The 19,394-nt window shown below is 41.0% G+C and overlaps 1 protein-coding gene across 1 annotated transcript; it reads right to left on the bottom strand.

The window, feature by feature from the left end:
• Positions 1-256: 256 nt before the first annotated feature.
• lrrn1 (leucine rich repeat neuronal 1) lies at positions 257-19,027 on the bottom strand. Its single transcript, XM_049581729.1, has 2 exons — positions 18,586-19,027; positions 257-4,437 (listed from the first exon to the last, which is right to left on the bottom strand). The coding sequence occupies exon 2, from the start codon at positions 4,274-4,276 to the stop codon at positions 2,123-2,125; it is 2,154 nt and encodes a 717-aa protein (XP_049437686.1). The 5' UTR covers positions 4,277-4,437; positions 18,586-19,027; the 3' UTR covers positions 257-2,122.
• Between the last annotated feature and the right edge of the window lie 367 nt (positions 19,028-19,394).

Below are 19,394 nucleotides of genomic sequence, written 5' to 3'. Positions count from 1 at the left end.
GACTGGGGTCTGAGTCCCGTGTGAATCAGAGTTGGCTAATTCTTTTATGACTAAGTTGGCCTACTATTTTCAGTTTTAGAATGTATTAAGCTGCTGATTGCACTCTGTCTACATAGAACTTTAGCAGAACAGCTTGTGTTAACGTCATATTTCGACATTGCTAGCACGCTCAGGAATATACACAAGGGTCTAAATAGCCACACTGGGTATTTACATCCTGGAAATAGCATTGTTGGTCACAGACACATGGGTGCAAATAGTATCTGCCAATAAATACATACTTTATTGACAAAAATAAACATTTAATTACAAGTGATATCATATTGGTAATCATTCATTAACTGATTATACAACAGTTAGGGATGCTTCACAGGAGAGAGCATACACTAGAGCGAACACGTTGTCAGGGGAGACTACACAGAGATTGTTTGATTGCACCACAAAGCTCAGACCTGTCAGTCAACATCTGGGCTCCTACTGGAGATCCATGTTTCACAACAGTGAGCCACTGAGATTGGGATTTGTATTGTGGTGAATTAGACATATCACTGCCTCACTAGATTTTTTAGAGAAAGCAGATGGTTGTTTGATGTCATTGTACTGAAAGAGACAAAGAAAAGCTACCTATAATGCTTTATCAAATGACACGATGAATAATTTGCAGTCTCAGACGTGCTGTAAATTCCATTCCACTAACAGTACAAAATGCTGAGAATATGAAACATTTGGCTGATTATAGCATGGTTGCTTGGAGCCAAACAATGCTGCAGTCTGTACTTGCCGTAACTGTCCATTATCCATAATCACCATTTTCTTCTTCCTATCTCAGCTGAATTATACTCCCTATGTTGTCTCTAAAGCTATAGAGAGATACAGAGGTATGACCGGTATAATAAAACAGACAGTGAACTTGGTTTTGACTGACTAATTTCTTTGTTTTTGAAGTTACTGTATGTACTCCGAGGCATTCATGCAGTAATTATATTGTACCGGGAGTAGAATTTAAATTATTCTCTGATAATTGCTTTGCAGAGGCAAACACACTGCAGTCTGCATCTTCCATTCTCTCTCTATCAACACTGAGGATGTAACCAAACACCTACAGCTACGCTCATCACACTGAAATTAATAAAATCCTAATGTGAGACATAAATATGAGATGATTTTTCCCTGCAACAACAATTTAAGCATTTAAACCTTTACCTCCAACCTGTAAATGCCTGTTTATCCATAGAATATTTATTAAGTATACTCAATTATCCATGTGTACTACATAAGAACGACACTTGGTGTTAAAATCATGGTTTAAAAAATATGAGGAAAGAAGATTTTATTTAACTTGCCCCTCAATAAACAACGTTTGTGTGTGTAAACCACAACAAAACCAGTGATTGTAGACATATTCTAGCAAAATAAGAAAAGAAATATTTAAGAAATGTAAAAAGCCTTACATCTAGTTACCTAGTTCATAACATTCATTTTTCTATTGCTGGTTTACAGTAGCTGCTCTGCAAACTTAAAGTCTAAATCAAACATACTTATTATGTTATTATAATTATTTAATGTACAAAAAGTAAATTAGCTGATACAACATTACAGAGGAATTGCTAACATTATTCAATAGACAGTATATCAAGTCTAAACATACTTTGTCAGCTTATATTTGAGTTGATAGACAAATTAGTATATATATTTCAGTGCACAACAGTCAACAGTGAAACTGTTTTACAAGAGAAAGAAAGACAGCAGTCTCCATAAAAACATGTCAAAAACAGGTTGGATTTTAGCTTTTCCTTTGCTCGCATGTACTGAATCCATGACAATGCTCATGCTGTGTTCATTAAAACAAGTACTAAAAATAAAGCACAGTAACTACTAAGTCCAGGAAGCTAAAGAAAGCTGCCATATTGTGTGTCAAAATGGGCAAGAGGTAAAAAGGCAATATGCTAAACTAAAGATCTGAAAATCTTGGCTTGTTGTTTGCTTTAAAGAGGAAGTCTGAGAGCAAACCGAAGAAAATAGGAAACATGAAAGAAAAAAATCGGTTACACGAAGAAGCAAGTATGTATATTTGTGCTCCTGAAAGAAATATGTCTCTCAATCTCCGGCTGGATAATAGCTCTCACCACATGTAATAGCTGCGTGTGGTGTCCACCTGACTGGGTTTGGCCTCAGATGAGCCCTCTTTCTCCTTCTCACTGTCTGCCTCCCACAAGTTGATAAGAGGAGGGTACAACTCGTTTAGCGGTATTGATGAGGTTTTCTGCATGTACTTTTTCAGAGAATGGTGATAGTTTTTCCTCTTCCACCTCTTGGCAATGTATACTCCCAGAGAGGCCAGACTGATGACTGCAAACATGGTTCCCATGACTGCTGCAAGAGCAGTGTTGGTCCCTTGGTCAGATATTTCCACAGCAAAGGTCGCTTGCTTTGTCGTCACATTCACACACGACTTCTGTGTTTGTTGGTGGATGTTGGAGACGGTGAGGCACACCTCGTACTCAGTTGCTGGTTGTAAATGTGTAAGGTTGTACTCGTGGACATCGACAGGTACTCTGGCAGTGTAAGTAATATGTGGGTTGTCTATTTTCATGGTGGCAGATGACCACTTGAGGTTAGAGGTCATCACATTGGAGTTTATTTTCCAGGAGACAAGGATAGAGTGAGATTCTGTTTGTTTGACGTAGATCTTCATGAGCTGAGTGCTGTCTAACAGAGTGCCGTTCACCCGTATAGCTGTCACTCTTGTGTCAGCTCCCTCTGCATTTTGAGCCACACAGGTGTATCTGCCAGAGTCTTCTACTTGGATATGAGAAATTCTCAATGTCCCTTCACTGCTGAGGCTGTACTTGTCAGATTGGGTGTCCATCATTACCTTGTTCCCCATTGGTGTCACCCAGTATATTTCAGGCTCAGGCTGGGACATGGCTCTGCAGTCCAAGTCCAAGGTCATTCCGATGTCAAGGTTGAGGTGGCTTGGGAAAGTATCATGGGAAATCAGGGGCAGGCACTGGTTTGCTAATTTATTCTGCAGCACCTCTCGGACATGCAAACCCCTTACTTCTGTTGGCATGGCACAAAACATGGATAGTGGTTCCATGAAACGGACGGTGGTTTTGTTGGAGCTCATCCACTGAATGACACAGCCACAGCGCAGAGGATTGCTGTGGATGCTGATCTCACGCAAGTTGGGGAGAGAGTCCACCGTGGACTGATAAAGGGCATTCAGGGCATTGTTGTTCAACATTAAGCTCTCCAAGGCTGGGACATCACGGAAGGCTTGACGGTTGATGAAAGAGAACTTGGGGTTGTTTGTAGCCTCCAGCTTTGTGAGCTCAGGAAGATTGTCCAGAGCGTACCGGTCCATAGAAACCAGCTCTCCCATGTTGTTTATGCCCAGCTCCTTCAGTCTTAGCATGTTTTTGAAATCTCCTTCCTGAATCTTGTGCACTGGGTTTTTGTTCAAATCCAAGAATTTAAGGTTAGGTAGTTTCTGAAGGGCTCTCTGAGGAACTCGGACCAGCTTATTGTCATAGAAAGAGAGGCTCTCGAGATTGTCAAGTCCCACAAAGGCATTTCCAGGGATGTCTGTCAAATCCATTCCAGCCAAAACAAGGCTTCTAAGGTTACCCAGTGGCTTGAAATTGAAGTCCATTATTCCAACAACAGGGTTCTCCCCAATCATGAGGATCTCTAGGTTGGGCGTTGATTCAAACCACTGGCTGTTGATGGTCTTAAGCTTGTTGGAGTTAAGGTGAAGCCTGAGCAGGTTGTGGAGCCCAGAGAAGGCATTGGCAGAGATGGTGTTGATCTGATTGTGGTTGATGTAGAGCTCCTGCAGATTGCTGAGGTCCTGCAGACAATAATCTGGCATTTCCGTGATCTGGTTCTCCTCCAGGTGAAGCGTGGTGAGCTGGGACATATTGGTAAGGCCAACATCCCGGATGCTACTGAAGTTGTTCTGGGACAAGTCCAGCTCAGTCAGGTTGAAGAGCTGCTCCAGCTCGTCATTGGTCCTGGCAATGTAGTTGCTCTGAAGGAGGAGTACCTGAGTGTCACTGGAGAGGTTTCCCGGGATGCGTGTTAAGCGAAGGTCATTGCAGTCCACTGTGATGGCTTCTCTGTAGGTGGACTGAGGGGTAAACCAGGGCCGGATCTCGCACACACACAGCTGGGGGCATTCATTGCTCTGGACGAAGGATAGTCCTATCGATACCAGCGTCAGGCCAGCTAACACCCGGCCTAGAAGTAAGCAGTCTAACCTCCGTCTAGCCATGCTGGGGTAAGACAGGAGGAGGGACAGATGATTTTGGGATAGAGTGCGTAACAGTCATCAACCAGACTTTTCGCTGATTAGGTCTGTCAGTCCAGTGAAATGGTGAGGAGTTGAAGTAGAGGGTAGGATATTACATCTAGGTCTTGGAGCCCCAGAGTAATCTGGAAAAGAAAGACAAAAAACATGTATGTCATTATAAAGAAAACAGAGTCTACCCAGTGTCATGACATGCTGGCAGCGTGGCTCAAGGGAAAGCAATGTTGGTCTGTCACTAATACTCATGTATTATCATGTAATACTCAATTAGGGTTGTACCTGACTCAGCATTATGTAAGTTGAATCAGATTTGGCTGTTCAATACAAATAGTCAATGATTTGATTGTTTTTATTTCATATAAAGTTTTAAAGATTGAACGGGTTTTGCAAGATGTTCACTCGGCATTCATGTAATATGGTAAACAAGCAACTGCACTAACGACCATATGTGCATCAACATTTTTTGCCGACACCAACACCATAAAACAGGATTGGTGTGCAACTTAAAGTGTTAACAGTACCAGTATGAGTCTTTGTGCACCAGATAACTTCTAAAAAAAAAAAACAAAAAACTGCTCAACATTTTGGATTTGGTGTGCCACCCCAAGATTATCAGTGGCCCCATCTGGCCATCCCTGTGAAAAATTTCTGGGGGTGCCACTGACATGACATTTGGTACATACATCATGTCAATTTGTCTAATAGTTTGGTTTATGAAGAAATAGCTGTTAAGCATCAGCATGTTATTGTTGTCATTGTGAGCATATCAGCATGTTGACATTTATCTCAAAGCGCTACTGTGTCTTAGCACAGCCTCACAGAGCAGCTAGTATGACTGTAGTCATGACTTTGTTTTGTATGTAACAATTAGTGGAATTCATATATTGTTTCATGTTTCTTGTAATGAAGCAATTACTTATGACAACAGACTGACTAAGAACAACAACTACATCCCCACTATCCTTGTGAGACTGTAAGTTGTGTGCAGCATCAACAGTTTTGAGAAAATGCAAGTTCAGCTCATTACAATGCCTGCACAAAACACTGCCGTGAACTACTTGGAAACAGATCAAATTCCATTGAGGGCTTTCATCTGTTCAACAGGCCCATAAGGACTCGATCATTAGCTTCTCCGAACATCATTAAACACTATGAGATATTAGTATGTGCCATGCCTCAAAGAAAACAAAAAAGAGATGCGTCTTAATTTTTAATGCAACGTCTTCAGCATTCTGAATTTAGGGCAAACATGAAAAAAAAAGTTTTCAGCAGGCTTAGGATTTTCTCTGGGATGATTGGGTACAGAAGGGAAAACTTTGAGTAGCATTCTTTAACTCTACGACGTGTGATCACAAAGAGGGATTTCAGGAGAGGGTAGTGAGAGGACCAGAGACTCTGATCTAGCTCAGTTGCTTGGTTCAGCGAATGCCAGCTCCTGAGAGGTACAATGGGCATCTGCTTGCCCATATGGCAGTAACACTTACTCCTGTGACTTGGAAGATAAAGCCTTCAGTCTGGCAAACAATAGACAACTTCTAATCAATGCCAGTGATACATTGTAAACCACTCACTCTCTATGAATACATGGGCATTACAGTGATATATATATATATATCTATGACTGTATATATATATATATATATATATATATGACTGTGTATATATATATATATATATAGATATATATATATGTATATATTTATTTATCTAGGGATGGCAACATAGGTGTGTCAGCCACCCTACCACTATGGTTCAGACTGAAACATTCAAACAGCTATTGGATGGATTGCCATGAAATTTTGTAAAGGCACTCATGGCTATTTTAATGTTTCCTTTCGTGTGATTACATTGATTGTTAATTGTTCTGGGATGTTTATCATAGTGGCCATCAGTATGTTGGTATACAGTATATGCGTGTGGAGTCCAATTTCAAACGACTGGATCTGATGAAGATCTGAAAAGTATCGAAACATTTAGGTAAATTTGTGGTTTGGAGTCAGTGTGCAGCTTCTGCTCTTCATCCTCTTAGGACCAGACATTCATGATCCCTGGAGGACTAAGCCTCCTGACTTTTCCTCTTACTTTTGTGCATTGTACATTTAAGTGAAATGCCTCAACATGCTGGATTGGTATTTAATTTACCAGTTATGCATATTCCCCTCAGAATGACTTGTAATAACTTTGTCATTACTTTAACTTTTTCATTTTGTGTCATCATCAGGCCAAGATCTTAATTTGTCCAGTACTTTGGTTTATGACCAAATACCTGCAAAACTATTACCAAGCCATCACACTCAGCTGTACTTCCTGTTAAGTACTAATCTGCTAATGGTGGCATGCTAAATTGAAACTATGTCAGTATGGGGAGGTAAGAAATCATGTAATAATATACTTTGGTCTCTGCATAAACTAATACCTGTGCAGTCAGCATTTTGAGTTCCACAACAATCCTGTTTTAATGTGTTATGTATACATGTTTTACGATTTATTGTTCTTCAAATCAGCTGCTTGTCCTTAACCTTAAAAAGACAAATATACAGCTTCAATTTGACAGAGCACATTTATTGTAAGGAACAAAACATTTACTGGGAACAAGTTTAGGGGAGAGGAACCCATTTTCGTCCAGATATCTTGAGGTGAGAGTTGAAGGGAACCCTTTGAAAATGGCCATGCCAATTGTTCCAGCAGATGTATCCCCCCTTAGGGGTGCCACTCTATATATTCCTTTTATCTTTTACATGACATAATGTGTCCCACTCACTCAATAATTCGGTTCACATGCAACTACTGCATATAGACATACTGTTTCTATGCGGCAGTCTTATCCCTAACCATTGTTTATAAACAGGATTAGGTTGCCAGCACTCCTTTAACAAGCCTATGCATGTGCAGTATCCTACAGCAACAGACAACTCAACACTCAATTAGATGTATTTACTAAAGGAGGCACCCTATCCAGTGGAGAGCCATACGGCAGCATCATAGTGCCACTGCCTTCTCCACCACACAGCTTTATGGTCAACACCAGCTTAAGAAGACAGCACTTAAGAGGCTTTCAAACAAGAGAGCTGACTAATTCATCTGAATGCAAACTGCCTGGCAACAGCACCAGGAAGACAGAAACACATCCCTGCTCCTCCTATACTGAGGATTCCCTATGGGCCAGGGCGGAGCACGGGTAAAACAGGGATAGTACAGTATCTTGTCTTTAAGCTAAAGTACTGTATACTGTGACTATTGCTGTGCCAGTCAGGATTAGTGGATGGAGATACTAAAGTGGAGATTAGCTAGAGGCAATGTAGTGGATTCAAACCCAGAGGAGAGAAACAGGTAACTTAGCACTTTAATTAAAAGCAATATATCAGTGGAATCTGAGACACATACAGCATACAGGAAGGAGTGTTAATTCATCGCTAATCTCATTACGAAAATGATTCCTTAAGTGCTTATTTGTAATATTGTCAGTGTCTAAATATTCTCTCCCTTAACAATTTATATAAAATATTTCAATTACGCTGCAGTATTGACAGAAATGTTTGTAGGATATAGAAGCTGACATTTTATAACCTTTCTGTAGCTTGCTCTGTCCATGCACCACAGTCATCCCATTAAAATTACTCAAAAATCTTTGGCATTAAAAAAAGACTGTACTATAACTAATAATACTAATGATAATCTACCTTCTTTGCATACTACAGTCATACAAAAAGGCAGATTAAGTAAATAATTTAATCAGTATTATATGTCAAAATAATTGTTTTAATTGAAAAGATTAATACTGTTGAAAAATGCAGTTGTACATCTTCGACTCATTCTTAAATTGCTTTTATTTTCCTCTATACGTTAATAACACTATCAAAAACGGGACCCCAGATGGTCTTAATAAGACTCTTTTGTATAGATATAAATATTGTTTGTGCTGCATATTTTCACAAAATGTCCTTAAAATTATGCAATACATCAGGATTATATGCCAGATATTTAAATACACAACCGTCTGCTCTCACACTTTTCATCATTTATTTACCACAAATGGGTTAATCTTAGATTCTCCCCATTTGGCAAATGCAGACAGCTTTGTTTTTATGCAATGTAAAATTAAGACGTTTCTGATCCTATTTAATACTAAACTCACTTATAATACGACACAGTTGCCAAAGAGAAAAGTAGGTTGGCTGAAAAAAAACAACCAAAAAACGCTGTCCTGATGTAACTACGAGCACTTAAAAGACTATAAAAATCAGTGTCAACATCCTGTTGGTTGATTTCTCAACAACAACTAAAAGCTGTCTGGGACATCCTGACACAGGCTTCACAGGTCCATTGTGATTCAAGTCCCAGAGCCCCAGGAAAGCTTACAACACGCAGCAGGTGTAAGAACACTCAACACAACACCAAAGGCAGGAAGGCAGGAAACGGAAAAAGCCAGAAGTTGTATCCACAGCCACCTTTGAACCTGTGAATGGGATACTTAAAATAAATACCAACAGCTTCAGACATAAACTCTGTCGTCTAAAGCACCTTTCAACAATACCTGCTGTGGGATGAAGGATCACTTCATATTACTTTGTAATGTGGGAGGTTACAGTAGTGCGGATTTTATTAATCTAAGACACAGAACTCACAAGTGGGACAGGTGTTTAACACTGCACCCACAGACATGGATCAGTAAGCAGCAGTTATTTTCTATTAGTATACTTTTCAGCCACTTAGTCTTTAGATCCCAGTTTCATTTCTTTACCCCGCCTACGTCCTCTATAATCTAACATTGATGCATATTCATACACACAATCATTCCATACTTTTTAAATGTTTTTAATTTAGGTTCTGTGCTAAGTTTGGCTGGTGATTGTCGTCAGTGGTTTTGTAGACTGATGCTAATTAACAATACAAAGTTAATGGAGCAGGAAGAGCACTGATGGTTACCGAAGGTGGGCTTGTGTCAGTGGTCCTCAGAGAAATGACAGATGGTCTGATTACTGCTGATCTTTGCAGTGCCCCTTTAATGTTGAATTTCCTGTGGTTGAAGTTCAGCTAATGGTGAGGCGGTAATTCTGATGGTGCCAAAGGAAATAAAGTGAATAATTATCTTAATTTTCAGGGGCAGGTAGTACCAGACAGCTGTGCAGAACAGCTGCATGTCACAAGAGCCTATGAACTGAAAACTATGTAAACTATTGATTTACGCTGCTGTTGCGATTCCCATTTTATATCCACTATTATTTAATATTATGAAGTTGAAAGATAGGTATCCATGACTTAATTAATGTATCCTATGTGAATCAGACTGGATGCTGCTGATGGTGACACAAACACACAGAAATCAAATCAAAGTCTGGCTGTCACAGTGACAACCTACTACAGGACGCACATATAGTACATAACTATAAAGTTTGTGAAATGTAAAAAATGTTCATAACATAGGCATGTGCAGGGAGTGTGCATGTGCATTGCCCTGGATTTTTGTTATTTCTGAAGCTTAAATGCAGTCACCAGACATAAAAAACTAACATTAGGCTATAAACAAACACCACAGTCATGTGACTTAAATGTCACCACCAGAAGGGGCTGTAAAGCTACATTTGGCGTGATGATGCTCTGTAGTCTCATTTGGCAAGTTGTTGGTAACCGCCCTTCCTTTAAACATGTAAAATCTTCAGAATCCACATGTGAGGTATTCACTGACCTGTTTTATGTTGTAGAACAAACATGAAAATCTCTTACAGTTGTGTTAACCACAGATCTTATTTCAGACATCTAACCATAAACCCATTCAACAAACCCACAGGAAAACTGACAAAATGAAGTATTCTGAAAGCAGACAGCATGCAAACTAACTACAGATGATTTTTCAGAGTGCTGAGAATAGCTAAGAATACTTTTGATAGTCAACAGACATCACTTTTAATTTACACTTTTTTCCCTTTTACCTAAGAATCACAACTTAATGTACATAGCAACTGTATAATGGCGTGTTCAATGGCTGCAGGTGCTACATACACAATGCTGTCAAGAAATCCTACTTTCCCTAAATTATAGTTATGTATACTGCAGAAGTTTGGATTTGTGATAGTAGATTTTTATCTTCTTTTTCCCCTTAAAGTAACAACACTAAAACAGCATTAGTTTAGGCCTTATGTTTTGTGTTAGTTTGGTAATTTTGTAGAGTATTTGGCCAGCATTGTTGGTAACAGTGGATACCAATTTGATGGGCTACCTCCAAAGCTGGGAACCTTTTCATGGCATGAGTGGCTAAAGTTAAAATGATCATGCACAGTAGGCTGCCATTTCAACTCTGAACACACCTGACAGCTGTGACTTTCATTTCAAGCCATGAAAGGAGATCCCTGTCATTTCCAGTTGAGAAACTGTCACTTACAGTGTGCCAAATTGTTAATTGGCATCCTGATGTAAGTCCAAAGATGTCACTTCCGAAAGACATTGCCTAAAAATATCCAAGCACCTCTGCAGGTGGTACAGTAACAACCATTTTGTAATTACTTGCAACCACTAGTGTAGTTAAGCTTCACTTCATCTATAAAGTTATGAAGTGATATGTATTATAATGACAGTGACTGCACTCATTCAGATTACCCACATGCTCAGAATCTGAATTCATACCACAAGGCGTGGGATGAAACATAGATGTCTCTGATCAAGCATCAACCTCTGAGGGTGAAAAATGAAGCCAATGTGGAAGTGCCAAAAAACTGCAGTTCCTCTAATGGCCACGTAATGCTGGCTCCAAAAGTTAATTCCCATAGACCCCCATCTTAAAATGCCCAACTATACAGCAGAAACTAACATGTTTACAGCCTGGTACAAAAACAGTTTTGATCTGAAAACTTAATTTCCCTGTTCATGACAACTGTAGGGAGGTGAATATTTATAGAATGTGTATAAAATTAACCCATTTAAATGATATTAAGGCTCAAAGTTATGCATACTTAAGGGTGTGGCAGCTTTGAGTGACAAGTGGTTGCTGTCTATTGACAAGCCTCAACCACAGCAACAGTGGTTAGGTAACGTTACCATGGTGTAACCCCAGATTCATAGTGTAGGCGTAGCTGTCGCTGTCACCATTTCAATGAGTTTCCAACTGAAGAAAGTTAATTGTAATGCTTTGTCTGGCATTTAGTTGTACTAAAATACCCTCTAAAGAGTCGAATGTTTTTCCAGTGAGTACATTTTTTTTTATGGTTTTAAGCCTGTTTTTTTACTAGCAAAGATTAGCATTAGCATTATCACAGTTAACCATTGCTGTAAATGTGCCATGCTAACCAAGCGAGCAGCTAGGATATCGTCCAAATATGGCCACTTCTGGCTCCAGACAGTCAAACTTAGGGCTTTAAAATGGGAGTCCACAAACCAACAGGTGACGCCACTGTGTTACCATCTATTATTTTGTATGTAAGTAAGTAAGTAAGTAATATGTATTTACATAGTGCTTTTCGCAGACATAGGTCACAAAGTGCTTCCCAAGAGCAATATACACCAAGAAAGAAATCACAGAGACAAAGTGACTACATACGAAACTAACTGTATATACACAAGAAAAAAAAGGAATTCACACTACACAACAATACACAAAATTTTAAAAAACACAGCTTTGATGCATACAAGTTAGCCAAACGCCTGTGCGGGACTGTTGCCATGGCGGCCCGGGTTCGGCTCCGGCCTGTGGCCCTTTGCTGCGTGTCGCTCCCTCTCTCTCTCCCCCCCTTCGCGCTTGTCTGTCCTATACATTGAAGGCTAAAAATGCCCCCCAAAAAAAAAATATATATATATATATAAAAAAAGTTAGCCAAACGCCTGTCTGAACAAGTGTATCTTGGCTTTTAAAGAAATCAGAGTCAGCAGATCGTAAGGGAGCAGGCAGAGGATTCCAAAATGTAGGTGCTACGGCCACATATGTGTATGTTAGTGATGTGTAGGCCTACTTATGAGAGGAAAGTAATCATTTTTTAATGTAATGCAAAGCTGACATAATCCAGGTTGATATGTGAGTGACAGAAGTTGTGAAACGCTGTACTAAATAAAGTCTCCCTCTGAATCGCTCAGTAAGTCGGTTTTCAAATTCCTGTCCCAAGTCAGTCTGGGGACACTCAGGCTCATCATCTAGGAAATCCCTCCTTGAATGTGATAACAATTGAGAGTGACATGAGAAAATGAAAATGTGATTTAAACAGGATAACAAGAGTCTTGCATTGGGGCTCTCTTGGGAGATGCACCTACATATATCCCCACTGGCCCAGGTTTGCCTTTGAGCTTCAGTTTACCCATCTGCACACTCATAAAAAAGATAAATACAGAAATGAGGGAAAACAAATTACAGGTGGAGCAAGTGAGATAAACAACCCCAGGGAGCCAATAAACACATCTTGTCACAAACTGAACAAAATGGAGGTGACAAAAACACTCCTGAATTAGATAATTGAACCTGAGTGACAAGGAAACTCAACATGGGGGGATATATAACACAGAGAACAGGCTAAATGAAGCAAAAATACACCTAATACATGAAGTGAAAACTGAAGTGTCTGTCTTTCCTTATGCTCTCCTATTTCCTCCATTTTAACAGCAGAATAGATAGGGGAAAAAAACATATTAAAGCTGCTTGGTGAACATTTATCCAATCAGACTCCAGCAGACACATAAACAGTTACAGCTCCCTTGGAGACTATAGTCATGTAATGTGTATATTTTTTCTAGGATGATGAGGGAATCAGGACCTCAATGTGCTCAAAATGGGTTGTCGTGATCCTTTCACTCATGCTCACACCTGCCTCTAATGCTTTCTCTATTCCCTCCCCTTAGGATTTAATATAACACACCTCGCTTCCTCGCAGGAGTGTCAAATAAGCAGAAGTTGAAAAACGAGCCCCCATTTTCTAAACAATGCTTGTAGCAGGTTTGCTGTAGGACTGTGATCGCCCATCCAGCGTGGAAACAATGCCACATTTGTGTGTGCAGTATAACTGTATGGATAACCTCTCCTGACATATCCAAAAATATGCAAGGTAATTATGTTAAGTATCATACATTGCAACAATGGGGCCACCGTTAAAAGTGGCACACTGAGTTGTGCATGCACACTTGCTGCTGGGTTTCTTGTGTTTAAGTAACTGTGAAATTTCCGGCGTACATGCAGGCTGGTTTTACATAAGATGACTCACGTTAGGTCCCCCCTGGTTGGAGAAAACTTCGTCATCAGCAACACTCATGGTATTGATTTTACAGCGGCTTGATTGCTGCACCTCTGAAACTAGTTCACCTTTAACCAGGAAGCGCAAGTGTCAGTGGACAGCCTCTCTACAAGCTGATTGATTTGATTTGTGGTGAATCATTTTTCTATAGGTGTTTTTCAGACCAAACAGTTCTGGCGACTCCCTGAGGGAAACTGCCCACCGGGGAGCTCACCCAGGAACTACATACCCTTATGGGCTTTTTTCTGTTTGCATTTGCACCGGCAGTAGGAACACTCAAGCGATGTATAATAAGCTGGCCAGCGGTTGGTATGGCAATGTCACTTTTACTTTGACGAGTTGTATTTCCACTGTTGCATATATGCTCAGTAAAGCCGGGACTATATTGTCTGTCCATTTCTTCATGTTTTTTCCCCCTTTTTTCATTACAAGCTGTTGTTTGTGTTGTCTGTTGTTTATATGGTGTGGTACGCTGAGTTCCATGACCTACTGTATTAAGGATATGTTATGAAACTGTCAAATCAGTTCTGAGAATGAGCTGGACAAGAGTCAAGGAGTTTTGGTAAGGGTTTTGAGAGGATAAGGTCAGGTTTTAGCATAAACAGCATGCGCTCGAACATCAGACAAGAATGACCAATAAAGGCCCTGTGTTAGGCAACAGTACAGGAAGAATGGAGGGGGGGTGAGCGACAGATAAAAAGGGGAATGAATGCTTCATATGTGTTGACTGGATGGTACAATGTAAATGGTCTTGCACTTGTATAGTACCTTTCTTGTCTTCCGGCCACTCAAAAACACTTTACACTATGAGGCACATTAACTCATCCACACACTGGTGGCTGAGGTTACCATACAGGATGCCACCTGCTCCTCAGTTTTTTAGACATTCGCACACTGATGAAACAGGCATCAGGAGCAATTTGGGGTTCAGTATCTTGTCCAAGGATACTTCGACATATGAACTAAAGAAGCCTGGAATCAAACTGGACGACCCACTCTACCTCCTAAACCACAGCCAATATCTTTCTTTTTCAATTAATCCAAACGAGTGGACCGATTCTTTTGTGACTGCGCTTTGACTATAATTCTTTACTGTGTTAAACATTGAATTGGTGTATAATGTAGCAACAGTAAAAAGAAAGGATTTTAAAAATGGTGGTTGCCAGTGTTGCATTGGCTTTGTTTGACCAAGCAACATACACTTACATCACTGATGGTTGTGCTTGAGTCTCTCAAAATAGCATTCTATAAGAACAATTATCATTTCTACTTACAGTGCAGACCCACCCAAAGATGGGGTTCTTACAACTATGGAAAAGGTTTTTCAGTCCCATACTGCCTATTGTCTTGGTGAAACAACTGCTCATAAGGTATAAACACAGTTGCCACAAGATTTTTTTGGTATTGTGCATTTCAACAAACCACATTTGTACGTTGTTTCTTTAGATTTCAGCAATGCTGTGGTTCATGTGTGGTTAGATTAAGGCACAAAAACTACTTGGTTAGTTTAGGGAAAACATCATGGTTTGGCTTTAAAAAAACCTTTGTGTGGCACAATACCTGGCGGAAAAATATACACCCATTGTTTAGTAGCTAAAAAGTCTGTGGAAACACAGTAATGACTTGCTAAAAACATCCACTTTTGTTGTTTGTTGGTCTTGAACAGTGGCCTGCAGTTTGGCAAACATCTCATCACTCACACACCATCCGCCATCCCCTCTTCTTCCCACAGAGAAAGTAAGCTCACATACTACTTAAGTGGAAATATTGATATATTATGTATGAAATGTACTGATGTAACATATTCAGTTTGCAGAAGCGTACAATGCCAACCTTTTCTTCTGGCTACTGGGCTGACGGTGTTATGGTAAGGAGAGCAAACGGCAGTCATGTATTTGAAACACAGGAGTGTAACCTGCTATAACTCCAAAAAGATCTTAAAAGGCAGGTCTTAAAAACTGCAAACAGACACATTAGCAAAATTGGAGTTATTTGTAATAAAGGTCATGATTAGGCCATTGCTTTTGAATGGAGAGAACCATTGAATGCATTCTCCTACTTTAAAAGAGGTTGAACTTAACCAGATTAAAAGGGAAAGAGTTGGGCAGCTATAAAGCTGCGTGCATTTACATAAAATAATTACAATAGTTAGAGACAGAACCACCAAAAGCTGCCTACATCCAGTTACACTTACAGGCCAAACGTCTCTACTACCAGATCCACAGCCACCTCCTCTATCAGCTGGCAGACTTTTCCTCTACTCATATGAAGCCAGGAACAACAGCAACATTTAACAAAGGTATCGTTAGAAAATTCAACTCCATTATAACTCACAAGGTTCACCAACAGAAGTTGTTTTATACTAGACATGTTTTCCAACCTGTAGAATATGCTAACCTAATTGCTATAAGCCTATGACATTTCCTATTGCATAAGTTAGCCTAGTGGCTAGCAGACTTTTCCTCTACTTATATGAAGGCAGGATAATTCTGCAGACTTCAAATGCTTGTGGGGGCTTTATAATCTTTACAATTTATTGTTTCTTATCTGTGAAATAAAAGTAATCAAAACTTCGTCTCCACTGAGGGTAATGGTTTTCAGTTTACAAAAATAAACAGGAGGTCTGCGTCGTTGCGATGTGTACTTAAATTTTTTCAGAGGAACACATCAGACTATGGTGTGGGATATACAGTATATGTCAACGTCAACGCAGAGCCTATGCCGTAGGTATGGCATCAGTAAAATGCATAAGTATAAACCCATTTTATGGTGCAAGCAGACTAGATTACACTCTCTTTGAAAGCAGCCCACTAACAAGGTTTGCCAGTCTACCTTATTAGCCTTTCAGGTCTGAACTAACCATATACCTGTACCACAGGTTCATAAACTTACCTGCTGATCTTCCAATATCATATATGTGATGGTCATAAATGTTTTAATTGCACGTTAATGTTGTATGTGCGATGACAGGGTGTAAAGGACCACAGAGGACCATCCACAAATGGCTCCTGTTGTCCAACCACACACACCCCTGTTCCCCAGAGCCATGAGTTAGCTCAGGTGTGTCTCTGAATGTCTGCACGATGAAAAATGTCATAATGGCTGTCATGGCTGCAGGACACACATTGATGTCCCAGGAGATCATGGAGAGCAGGGTGAGCTGAATTGTTAACTGTGTCTGCTGTCTTTGAGGCGTGTAGTTCACAGAGGACAAAGGGTTAATGCCTCAGCCCTTCTTATAGGAGTACTGGTGGAGGCGTGAGTTCAATAACAAAGCACCCCCCCCCCTCCCCAACACCCCCCTCCCCAACCCACTCCTCACCCTGCCATACACCCTTGGGACCTAAATACTGGTGGTGGCAGAGGTGGGGGTTAAAGCCCTTTACCCCCGCCCATGAGCCCTGCTGTCTCCTAACAACCCCGCCCACACACGCACACACCTGCCTGCACCAACACGCCTTTTTGTTACACTATATCCTCATGATCAAGTTAGAAAGAAAAGAGACATCTTGAGCGCGTGTGTTCAAGCAGTGTGTGTGTGTGTGTGTGTGTGTGTGTGCGTGCTTTGTCCATATTAGCCAGGAAGGAGGCACAAAAACAAGGCATCAATCAGGTGATCTAACCATGGATGGATTACTGAACGGCCCTACTGGGCACAGGCCCAGGGGCCCAAAGTGTCAGAGGCCCCCCTGGCTTTCACCTGCAAAATGTTACTAAAATAGAGACGTAAAAATGAGCACAAAAAGATGCAAATGAACTGCAAAAAGAATGAAAACAACTACCATAAGGGCAAAACAACCACAAAGAGACACAAAACCACAAAAAGTCTGCGCATCTTGCTTCTGTAGGAGAGGTGGCAGAGCCTTCTACATGTCTGTGCCCAGGGGCCCATTGTCTCTTAATTCGTCCATGGATCTAACCAATTCTGTTCATTCAGTTTTTTTTATAAAAATATTTAGTCTTATAAATCTACTCTGTGAGACAACAGCAGTGCAGTGCCATCAAGACAAAGACTGCAAGAATAAAACAGCTTTTGTTTCAATATGACATAACAGCAGTCTGGCTCAAAAGCTCAAAGTCTTTAAACACAAATCTATGAAGCAATTGCACATATTGAGACTAAGCTGTGTTCTTGTCCTGTTTATTATACTGTAAAGTCTTTTATTTGACCCAGAGGTCCGCAGAGAAATGAGGACTCTCAGCACTTTGTTGTCAAAAGAGGTCATAAATAGAGTCCCGTGGGCTGAAACTGAGCAGGACGAGCAAAACCCTCACATTAAAAATAAATCCCTTTATCATCCTAACCTTCCTACAGTATGCCCCTCCGCCTGAAGTTGAGCGATGCAAGTCAGCAGTCTCCATCACAAAAGCGCAACAGCTGCAGCGACAGAAGCAGCGTCGGTGAGCCACAATGGACCCCCTGCCAATGCAACCCCATTCTCAGCGCAGCATCTCTTACAGAGGGCCTTGTCTTCCTAGAGACTCCGAGACTTTTTTTTTTTTTTTGCTCAGAACGGAGGAATCGAGACATCTGCCGACATACTTTAACATTAATATGCAAATCACATTTATACGGCGTTGCGCGCGCCGCACGCAGCTCCCGCTGGCACGGCAAGTACCGCAACGAGATCAAAGTTTGTTTTCTGTGGAATATCATTTGACGCATTGTGATGGGTTGACACATTGGATCAAATAGTCTGTAAGGTTCAATGTTCACATGAAGCGATTTATAGCCTGAGGGGGTGAGTGAGGCTCAATCCAGACTGCATCTGGATAAAAAACTGATCATGCCCTTGAGTGTGTCTGCAGCCTAAATATATCCGAACTCACTGCATCGCCCTTTCATTGAAATATGTTATGAATGGAAACATATTCACAAAGTATGCATGGTTAAGCACATGGAAACAACAATTATCTGCAACCAAAAGGTTTATTTTAGGGTTTAGATGATGTGGCCGCCAGCCACATCACTTAACACATATTTTTCCCAAATAAAATGCACCCTATAAAGAAACTAACAGACTACAGCAGTGGAAACCCTGCCTTTCCTTTCCTCGGGGGTCTCACCTTGTTGGCATTCCAGTCCGACGTTCCCAAGCGCACAGCTGCTTTATCCAGATATACGCGTCAATACACGGCAATAAGATCAATGTTAATGTGGCAAGTGAATGGTTTTTATCAGACAACGTAAGAAAACATATTCCTGTATCCTTAGGGGTTCAGCTGGTGGCTGTTTACAGCAATTTGTCGCCTGTGTATCCGATCAGTCCCAGGGCGCCTCGGAGAGAGGCATGGTGCGGTCTGCACAGAGATCTCCAACCTGCTGCAACCCAACACCGACCGGTTTGTCGCCCCGATATTCCTCCGCTGTGCCGCCGCCGTCGCCGCCGCCTGCTCCTCCTACGGATGGAGAAGAAAAATGATATAAACACCTGGCGCTGTCCAGACCAGTCAGCTGATTCCCCAGCAGGCTATTGGCTGAGAGCGCCTGTCTGTCACTGTCGGCCAAGCAAAGCAGAGCACCATCTGCTCCGGGCTTGTTGTGATGAGAACAAAGGCAGGGGAGGGCGGCGGGGCATGGGGGCGAAGGGGGGGATGCGTGGGTGGAGAGATGGGGGGTGGTACATGGCATTACTGCTGAAAAAAGCCTCTTTACACAAACCTTGAGGATAATGTATGTGTTACTTGGTGTCACCTAAAGATCCCAAATGGCACTTAAGTGATCTCTGAATATTTTTCTTACCCGTTATTTATGCTCATTACACTTGGTGGAAAATTGAGCCCCAAAGCAGCAGACTTCACATTTACTGTTCCCCTCTTAACATAGTTTATACAGTGTCCAAAGTGTGACAACAGACATGTTCTCTCATTGGAGG

This window comes from Epinephelus fuscoguttatus, linkage group LG1 (genome assembly GCF_011397635.1).
Source record: "Epinephelus fuscoguttatus linkage group LG1, E.fuscoguttatus.final_Chr_v1".
In the NCBI taxonomy this organism is placed as follows: domain Eukaryota; kingdom Metazoa; phylum Chordata; class Actinopteri; order Perciformes; family Serranidae; genus Epinephelus; species Epinephelus fuscoguttatus.
The sequence above is the reverse complement of the archived record's forward strand: the minus strand, read 5'-3'. Positions and strand labels throughout refer to the sequence as shown.

Excerpts from the sequence above, each read along its gene's own strand:
- lrrn1 (XM_049581729.1), bottom strand. The coding sequence starts at position 4,276 with ATGGCTAGACGGAGGTTAGACTGCTTACTTCTAGGCCGGGTGTTAGCT.